This window comes from Octodon degus, unplaced genomic scaffold (assembly GCF_000260255.1).
Source record: "Octodon degus isolate 3935 unplaced genomic scaffold, OctDeg1.0 scaffold00107, whole genome shotgun sequence".
NCBI lineage: Eukaryota > Metazoa > Chordata > Mammalia > Rodentia > Octodontidae > Octodon > Octodon degus.
Genome location: NW_004524683.1, coordinates 9,490,424 through 9,500,737, shown reverse-complemented (window position 1 = coordinate 9,500,737; position 10,314 = coordinate 9,490,424). Strand labels below are relative to the sequence as shown.

The following is a 10,314-nucleotide window of genomic DNA, read 5'->3' as shown; positions in this document are numbered from 1 at the left end:
GAAGAAGAAGAAGAAGAAGAAGAAGAAGAAGAAGAAGAAGAAGAAGAAGAAGAAGAAGAAGAAGCTGCATTATTAAAAAAAAAAAAGACTGGCCAGATAGCTCAGTGGACTAAAGTGCCTGCTTAGGCAGAACCCAGGGTTCAATCCCTGGTGTGCTATGCCAGCCCCACCCCTGGGGCACACTGAGACAGCAACTGAGACTGGAAGTGGTGGTGCGCATCTGTAATCCCAGCATTTAGGAGGCTGAAAACAGGAGAGTCACTACAAGTCCGAGCTACATAGTGAGACTCTATGGACCCTGTCCTAAATACAAAAAATTTAAAAAAGAAATTCAGGCACTGATGCCCATTAGACACTTGGATATAGGAGTTGGAAGGATCCAGAGTAGAAACACAGTCACTGTCAGTAAGACATGGGTGGGTGGGACTTAGGGCCGTAAAATGAACACGATCATCCAGCGTACAAAATGAGAGCAGAGGCTGAGAACAGAGGCTTGGGAAGGGGAGAAAAAGAAAGATCATGATCCTGGAGGTAATGTAGTCCATGTTGATCCTTCCCACTCATTCAACCACAAGGTCCTTGAGGATAGAAATCAGATCTGATTCCATAATAGAATACCACGGCTCTGCACAGTTCTATACCTGACTCAGAGTAAGCATGAGAGGATGTTTGCTGAATGACTGCTGCACTGAATTCCCTTCCTCCTCCCTTGCCTTCCTTCTCTAAATCTGAAGAATGTAAAAGCAGACAAGGAGAGGGACGGGGGAGGGGCACTCAATCTTCTTGGTGATGCTATGATTAAATACGTGTGAAATGGGGTGGTCAAGGCCTGAATGCTCCAGGTTTGAGGCTGGGAGAATAACTCAGTGGCATAAGCACTTGCCTGGCAAGTACAGGGTCCCGAGTTCAATCCCTGGTACTAAAAGAAAACAAAAAAACCCTTACTGTCTCTTGGTAGATTTCCAAGATGGGCAGCAGGCTCAGAAGGCCCCATTTATGGTCCCAGCCTTAGGAGCTCTGAAACAGTGATGCTCCTGGGCTCTCAGCCTCTGAGTCTCAGTAGCAGCAGGCTTGGGATAGAGACCCGTATTGCTCACATGTGCCTGTTCTTCCCTCACCAGGTAAGAAGAAAGCAGCAGCATTGTTTGACAGCCAAGCTCCGATCTGCCCCATCTGCCAAGTCCTGCTGAGGCCCAGTGAGTTGCAGGAACACATGGAACAGGAACTGGAGCAACTGGCCCAATTACCCACCAGGTAGGCCATTCTCATGGAGCCTGTTGGAGATCGCACTGGGGCTCCTAGCTGCGAGGTCTCAGGATTACACCAGCCACTAGGGAGAAGCCAGGATCTTCCTGCCATTCCCCACCACTTTCAACCCTCAGATCCTCCATTCTCTTCTTGATGTATTTTATAAAATGAAAGTGACCCCAGCACTCATGCGGTCTTGGATCAGATACTCAGGCACAGAGGGCTGGCCGTATCTACTCCAGATATCAGGGGACTCAACCGGGAAGACACAGGGGCTAGGAGCTAGAACCATCCAGAAAGTTCCTTCAATCATGCACCTGGTGCTAGGTCCTGGCTGTCAGCTGGGACCTCAGATGCAGGTGGGGCCAAAGTACCTGCAAGAACTTTTCCATGTGGCCTGGGCTTCCTTGTGACTTGGTAGTCTTAGGGTAGTTGAGCATCATACATGGCAGATCAGGGCTCCAAAAACAAATGTTCCAACCAGCAAGAAGGGAGCTGGATCACCCTTTGTAACCTGACCTCAGAAGTCATTTAATGTCACTTCCACTGTATTCTATTGATCAAGACAGTAATAATTTGCCCAGATTCAAGGTTAGGGAAACATATACTCCTTTTGATGGGAGGAGTGTTGAAGTCATATGGTAAACAATCACATGGGTAGAAGAGATGACCACAGCCACCTCTGGGAACTATAGTTAGCCACAGTGAATGGTCTGCTTCCCACTCCAGACCTACCCCTCATTCAGTTTAAGTCATCAGACCTGAATGACCCTCTACCTGCTACCTCTCAGTTAGCCACCTGCCAGGGTACAGGGATCTGAAATAGTCCCATTCAGGAAGTTTATACCACAAGAATACAGAAGGTCAGGAATATAAACCTCAAGGAATAGAAGCTACTTCATGGGGAGAACTGGAGCTCTGGGAGTGTCTAGGAGGCCCCAAGCCCAGCACAGAGCAGAGAAGGTGTCCTGATGGCTGAATGGTGAATGAAAAAGTACTCATCATATATTGCAGTGTTAACAAATTACCCTACAACCTAGTGGTTTAAAAAAAATTTATTATCTCAGTTTCTGTGGGTCACCAATCCCAGATCAACCTAACTGGATGGCCACAGATAGTTGTGGCTCCTGGTTCAGGGTCTCTCATGAGGCTGCAATCAAAATGTTAGTGCAGAGTGCAGGCTCCTACTGTAGGTCTGTGTGGGACTGCAGCATGCTTCCATGAAGCCTCCCTTCACATGGCTGTTTGCAGGAGACCTCAGTTCCTCTACATATGGGTTTCTTCAAGGCTGCCTGAGCTTCCCTCTAACATGGCAGATGACCTCCCACAAGCGTGTGATCTTAGAGAGACTAAGGAGGAAGCCACCATGCTTTTCTTAGTGTAGGAAGTCATACAGTACTGCTTTGCCTACACCCTAGGCTATTCATTAGAAACAAGTCATCAAGTCTAGCCTCTCCTCTCCTCAAGGAGGAATCAAGCTTTGTAAGCTTTGCCTCTTGAATGAGAATAGTAGCAAAAAGATTTGTAGAAATACCTTAAAACCTCAGCAAAAGACTATATCAATGGTAACTAATAAGCTTTATTAAACACTGTTGCTGGGGCTGGTGAGATGGCTTAGTGGTCTAAAGCACCTGCTTAGAACAAGCTTAGCAAAGTACAGGGACCACGGTTCATAAGCACCTGCTTAGAACAAGCTTAGCAAAGTACAGGGACCACGGTTCAATCCCCCAGCACCACATGCCAGCCAGCCCTGCCCCCTGGTGGGCTGAGCTGGCCACACACACACACACACACACACACACACACACATAAATAAATAAAATTTAAAAAATAAACACTGTTGCTAAATATTTTACACTGCATTAATTTATTTAATCATTACAGCTGGGGAGATAGCCCAGCGGTCTAAGCGCCTGCCTGGAAAGCGCAAGAACCTGGGTTTGATCCCTGGTACCACATGCTGTACCAACCCTGCACTGAGCCAGCCACCAAAACCAGGCATGGTGGCACACACCTGTAATCTCAGCACTGGGGAGGCTGAGACAGAAGGATCACTATGAGTCTGAGCTGCACAGTGATACCCTGTACCAAACAAAAGATTTTTAAAAATTCATTACATCCCTCTAAGGTAGGTGGTGCAGTTACATGTTAATTGGTGATGGAGATACATGCTGAAAAATTCATCCTTGGATGATTTTGTCAAATGAACATTATGCAGTGTGCTTACACAAACTAGGATGATGACTAAGCATGGTGATACACACTTGTAATCCTAGCACTCAAGAGCCTAGGCAGGAGGATCTGGAGTTTGTGTTCAGCCTGGACTACATAATGAATTCAAATCCAGCCTAGGGCCGGGGAGATAGCTCAGTAGGATAAACACTTGCCTGGCAATTGCAGGGTCCTGAGTTCAATCCCCAGTATCACAAAAAAAAAAAAAAAAAAAAAAAAAAAATCCAGCCTAGACTACACAATGAGACATTATCTCAAAATAAAAAACCGTAAAGTGGCTACACTGTCGTTAGGCAATATAATCATATGGGACCGTTGCCCTATACATTGTCCACTGTTGCCAAAATCTTTATTGTGTGGTACATGACTGTAATGATTAACCCCCTTTCACAGATGAAGAAATGGCCACAGAAGAGTTAAGTAACACTGTAACAATGCGTCCTCGTGTAAGTGTTAACAATCAAGATTCAAACTCAAGCGGTTCAACTCCAGAGCCAGTCCTCTTAATCCCTCCATCTACGCACCGGGCCCTGACTTGCCAAGAGCAGAGAATGAAAGAAACCTCTGCTGTCGCGTGCCACACCTTGCCTATCCAGGAGTTCTGTGTAACTTGCTCCCAACAAAGGACTTCTCAAGCGGAACAGAAAACAGGCAGAGGTGGAGACCTGCAGAGTTTTGTACTGGCCAAGTGCCCTGAGGTCCCTGAGGGCCGGATCGCTCTGCCTCACTGGTGGGGACCCACACTTGTCCTGCCTGGGACACCCTCGTTGCTCCAGCCCCACCCACTACCCGCGCACAGTCCCTTCTCTTCTATCTTGGAGCTCGCTCTTCCGCACTGAGACCGCCCAGTGCCCCGCCCTCTCCCTGCCCTCCCAGCTGTCTTGTACCCTGCGTCTGTCCTGTAGTCCCCGCACCCCCTACGCCCTCGCGCCCCACACGCACACGCCCTGCACCCGGCACGCCCCCACCCCGAGTGTCTGACAGCCGGACGGCGGGATCTGCACAGCAAGTGAAATCCCGTCAGATCGATACAGCCAAAGCTGGCGGCGACGGGTCGATGGTTTTATCTGTCTGGGCCCCCGCGCCCCGGCTGACAGCGCCTGGCCGGCAAAGGCGTTCAAGGGCAGCCGCGCCCACCCACTGCAGGCCGGACGCTGCCCTGTGATTTATCTGGATTTTTAATTGGAAAAAATTTGCGAATTAATTGATTTCAGGAACTTGCCAATTAACATTGTAATTGGGTGCGTGATAAATTCCCGAGGAGCTCTGCTCCCCCGGGCTGGGGGTGGGGGAGACAGCCTCGCTGTCCTCGCAGTCCCTCCACCCCTCCAACCCCCACCACCACCCACCCCAACCCTGCTTTACCACTCCCCTCCCCCGCTGGCTTCGGGACAGCAGGAGGTCTGCAGAGGAGGCTGAAAAAAGAGGAGCCCAGGACTGCTTAGATATGCCCGTTTTCTCCTGCCATCAGGACCCTGAACAGAATGGGACTTTGGACTGGCCATTTCACAGATGGGGAAACTAAGTCGCACAGAAGGGCAGAAACAAAACGTGGGCATCCCCGTCCTTGGTCCGTGGCCTTCTCCCTAGTGCTCCAATCCTCCCCTCCCTAGCTGCCTGCTAGGCTCCTGCTCTCCCTGCTCCTCTCCCTGGTTGACCCTGCTAGCATCTCCCCTCCTTTCTTATCACCTTTCTGGGCTCTGTCTCCATCCTAAACCAGATACTCCTGAGCCTGGGATGCTGCCCTCTGTCAGCCTGGTGCTTCCCTCCTGCGGTTCTGCTTGAGGAGCTTTCTGGGTGGACCCGTTTTGCCTTCTACCTCTTTCACCCAGCAGCACCGAGTGGTGCCTGGGAACAAGCTGCTATCTGGAACACATCGAAGGGCCCACAGAGAAGGAGGGGCCTTCCAGCCCCAAGCTAGGGAGCTTGGTTTCCACAGACACAGGTGTGCACTGCCTCCCTCCCCCCCAAGGATGCACTTACACACACGTACCCTGAAAGCTGCCTTCCTACCACATGTGTTCCCACAGGTACATGGCCACCAAGGCCTCCACAGGAAGAGACCAGGAGCTGTGCCTGACAAGGCACTCTTGGCTTTCAAAGCTTTCACATTTGAGATCAAAGACAATGCCCACAAATCCCACCCTGTCTTTCTCCTTCTCAGTGCTGCCCACCAGGGCTCCCTGAGATGCCAAGACCTGGCCAACAAGAACAGAAAGAGCAAAAGACAGTCCCTGGGAGGCCTTGCCTGCTGGAGGGGATCCTAGACGCAGAGGGGTAAGAACAGTATCGAGTCAGGATGAAGCACCACCAGGGCAAGATGAGCTAGAGAAGAAGGGCTTAGAGGCCAGGTAGAGAGCAAACTAAGAGCAGACACAGTGCAGGAATGGCAAGGACAATAAAGATGCTGAAGCAAGAATGATGGGGGGGGGGGCAGGGGACTTAGCTGGAATACTTCCTAAAAAGGCATTGTCTGACTTGGATGATGGGGAGAGTGGAGGTGGCAGAGAGGTAAGTGCAGAAGGCAAGAAGGGACAGTGGGCAAGGCTCTGGGCAAGCTGAGCCCAAGACACTTCTAGGATGGTAAAGGGGTAGGGACTGGATGAGTACAAAGAGAGACAAATAGGGACACAGATAGGGGCCAAAGATGGAAAGGCAAGTGGCAGGTGATGGCCCCACCCCTCTCTATGGCCCTTAGGCTGGAATTTCCATCCAGAAAGAAGACAGAGCCTTGAACACAGAATTTGTACAGAGCTGAAAGTGGGCCTAGTTTGCCCAGGCCTGGCTGAGGGCTCCTCCAAGAGGCTTCCAGAGCCCTAAGAGAGCCAGCTTCTGCACTGGGAAGCCTGCTCTCTGGACAGTGCTTTAAAGGGGCTGAAAGAAACCAAGGGGAGGCTGGGTGATTCTAGAGAGGCGGGGTGTGGAGATGTCAGTGCCCCCACCCCCACTTAAGCCTTATTTAAGGCCGGCCTCGGTGTTTGGTTGGGTAATGAACTAGATAAACAATTCCCCAAATAGATTAAAACGAAGTGTAACTTACAAAGGCGGCTGGTAATGATGGTTTATTCCCCGGCAGTGCACCATTTCTTTATTTCCAAGGATAATTCAGTGTAAATCACCTTAATTAAAAGTGTCAGCCCAGCCCATGAATATTGTACTTAGGAACGCATTTCCTGGGTCCCAGTTATAATTTAAAACCCATGGATCACTAGGCAGCGAGTGACTGAGCAAGGGAGGGAATCGTTGAGGGCGGGCTGTGGAAACAGGGAGGGACAGAAGGCAAAGCTGATGGGCTGGGTGGAGCCAGGCTGCGGACAGGATGGCTCAGACCTCCCTGTTCCAAGACAGCTTCTCACCAGGCTCTCCAGACTCTGGAAGACCAAAGCAACTTAGAGCTGTGAGGTTGGTGAAGGAAGTGCAGGGAGGAACCCTGGCTCAGGGTAAGGGAGTGAGTCAGCCACTGTACTCTTTTCGCACAAGGGGAAAAAGAACATTGCTAGGAAGAGTGGGCCAGGAATATAGCTCAGTGGTATAAGCATCTGCCTCGCAAGGGCAAGGTCTTGAGTTCGATTCTCAGTACCAAAAAAAAGAAAGCGAAAGATCTAGATGATGGGCTTTGCCAGGTGAGAGGCTGGATCTGACCCTGAAGGGCCTCATTCTATTCAGCAGCACCACAGAGTAAAGCCAGGGTCAGTAAAACCCTCTCCAAAGTCACAGAGAAGAAAGGGAAGAAAGAGAACAAGTTCTGTCCTGAAGCCTAAGCCCTGAGCATCTCTAGGGAGGATGCATAAGCAATTATCTCACTTTGGAGCAGGGCCTGGTGAGAACAATATATACAATAGCAGCCTCGTTTTGTTTTTCTGGATCCCACCTTACTGAGCACCACAATTACCTAGCACTATGAGCTAGGTGTGTGTGGTGTGGTACACCCATAGTCCCAACTAGTTGGAAAGCTGATGCAGGAGGATCATTCGAGTCTGGGATTTCAAGATCAGCCCAGGCAATACACTGAGACCATATATATTGGGCTTTGTTTAGATCCAAACTCATATCCCAGACCCTCCACAGACTGTGGGAATACAATCTATTCTTAACCTGTTAGTCAATTTTGTATAATTTTTGCAATGATTCAGTGAGATAACACACACAAACCCTGTGTCTGTCATATATAGTGGATACAACAATAATCTTTTTTTTTCTATTTTCACCTGATCTAATTAGATAATACATCTCACTTTGGAGAAGGGCCTGGTGAGAACAGTATATACAATAGCAGTCTCATTTTTTTTTCTGGATCCCACCTTACTGAGCACCATAAGGAGCGGGCTCTGCACAGGAGCAGCTGAGAATAGGTGCCTCATTTTGTAGGTGGAATGGTGACAGAATAACAGCAGTCATGAACTCACCAACCAGTGGCTCCTCCAGAGCAGTTCAGTTTCTCCTGTATCCTCAATGCATCCATGAGGGCAGAGCAGGGACCGTTTATGAACAAAATGTCATCAAGCAGAACCTGTTCTGGCTGTCCTTCCTAGTCTGTGATGTTCCTGTCATGTGATCACACTGGGAGACAGCTCTGTTTTTACCCTCAGACCTGACCTCGCCCTGCTGCTGGGCCTAGTAACCTCTGCACTGTAAGGCATGTGTGTTCATGTGATGTGTACCAAGGTGACTCCATCTATACTGTGTGTATCTGGGTGTATGTTGGTGCCTGTATCTATGTATGTTTATGTGGGCTTGTGTGCATGTGTGGCTCTTCATCCCATCTGTGTGGCTATTATGAATTTGTCTTTATGGCCATGTCTCTGGGAACATGACCCTGTGGCCCTGTGCATCTGTCTGCATGTCTGTGACTGCATGTATGTGTGCCTGTTGGCAAAATTATAGCCTGTGGATATGTATCTGCCTTTACACCAGGGCTTCCCAGCCTCTGCACCACTGATGTTTTTAGGTCAGATGATTCTGTGTTGTGCGAAAGGGGCCATCTAAGACTCATGCCGGTAGCAAGCCCTCTCTCCTGCCAAAGTTCCAACAACTGAAAATATCTGTAGGGGAAGGGGTATATAGCCCAGTGGTGAAGTGTTTGCCTAGCACATCTGAGGTTCTGGGTTTGAGCCCAGCACCACAAAAAAATAGATATATAGATATTGCCAGTTTCCCTGGGAAAGTAAACACACACACACTGCCAACATGAGGACAAATCTTCATATGCTTCTTACATGTTGAGTGTACCTATGTCTGGCACCTATAGGTGCTTCAGGACATCTGCAAGTGTTTGCGGTGAATACACCTTGTAAGCCTGGATATGCTCCATATATTCTGCCTTGGGTGTGTGCACATCTGCATCTTTTATACATTCTGTGGGCACGCTCCACACATATACTTTATTTGTGTGCCTGTGTGGGAAAATGTATCTTCCTCCACACATATCCAGCACCTCTGTATGCATGTATCTGTGTGTTTACGTGTGCATGCATGAGCATGCACACACATGTGCAAATGTGTGAGCACAGGTGCAGCAAGCATAGTGAAGGCAGCAGGCAGGGAGGGACAGGAACAGGGATATTAATGTTTCTGAAGTGGATCTGATTTGATACGTCTTGTTCCATTGTCAGCATCTGTTTAGCAGGGATTTGTAATACTTTGTGGCTCTGGATCACTCATGCTTAGCATGGGATGTGGCCTTGCATACCAATTTTGTTATTAAACACAGTCCTTGCCTCCCCCACAGCCCATCCATCACCTCCCACCCCGGCCCCCCGCCTGCTCTGAGCTGCCCACCATATTTCAGGGCCCAGCTCCCGCCCGCCTGCCGAGCCCAATGCTGGAGGGCCTGGGACTGACAAATTGAATCAGGGGGAGATCATTCCTGGCCTAACACAGTTTGCAGCATGTTGGAGGGAGAATTGACATGAGCCATGTCAGCTCCATCACCCCAATCCCACAGGAGCTAAGAGTAGGCTGGAGACAGCCTGGAGGGTGAGAGCAGGGAGCCTCAAGGACAGGCAGAATCACCAGGACTGATCCTAAGAGTGAGGTAAAGTCTACCTCCCCAGATTCATACTTGGCATCTACATTCCCCTCCCAGTGGAGAGCTTGGCTCTTGGCCCCTGACAGAGGCTGAGTTAGGGTTGGCTACTGGACCAAATGGATGGGGTGGACCTCTATGAACTGTCTGGGCTGGGCTGGGCTGGGCTAAGCTGGCTATGCCTTCTCCTTGTGGTCTTCTTGCTACTCTACCCTTGCATGCCCCGAGCAGCAGGTAGAATGATCATCCTGTTCTCTTCTTTCTTGGCAGCAAGAATTCCCTTCTGAAGGATGCCATGACTCCAGGCACCCCCAAGGTAGGTGGCCAATTATATTTTTTCTCCTGCCCATCCTAAGCTAGACTTGGATTCTCCTGAAAAAAGGGAATACTTCCTGGATTACCAGCTGTCTCCAGGGCTTACACATCAGCCCGAGGCCTACGGCTGCTCCATGTGTTTGTGTCTGTATACCTGTGCATGTGTCCATGTGTGTGGTCTGTGTGTGAATGTGGCCATATGCTCATCTGACTTCCTCCTCTTCAAGTTAGAATGAGGGCGAAGGTGAAGAGCAGCCTGGGAATGGGGACAACCCAGACCCTAAGGCTGGGGAACTTGGGAGGAAGGTGAAGTATAAAATGTGAAAAAGTAAACAGAAATTCAGTCAAGCCAGACAGTTCAGGGCCTCAGAAGACAGGAGTCTTTTGTTGTTTGTTTGTTTGTTTGTTTTGTGTGTGTATATGTATGGACAATAAGGAACCAGAGAAGATGCTGGGTCCATCAGGGTAGGGAGTCAATTTATCCCTTGAACAAA

General features: G+C 49.4%; 1 protein-coding gene across 1 annotated transcript in view; it reads left to right on the top strand.

The window, feature by feature from the left end:
- Positions 1–10,314, top strand: part of Rnf220 (ring finger protein 220) — a 243,958-nt gene that overhangs the window by 204,617 nt on the left and 29,027 nt on the right. The window contains exons 3-4 of the mRNA XM_004639207.2: positions 1,122–1,254; positions 9,776–9,821. Coding sequence (XP_004639264.1) covers positions 1,122–1,254; positions 9,776–9,821 — 179 coding nt within the window. The remainder of the gene's footprint in view (positions 1–1,121; positions 1,255–9,775; positions 9,822–10,314) is intronic.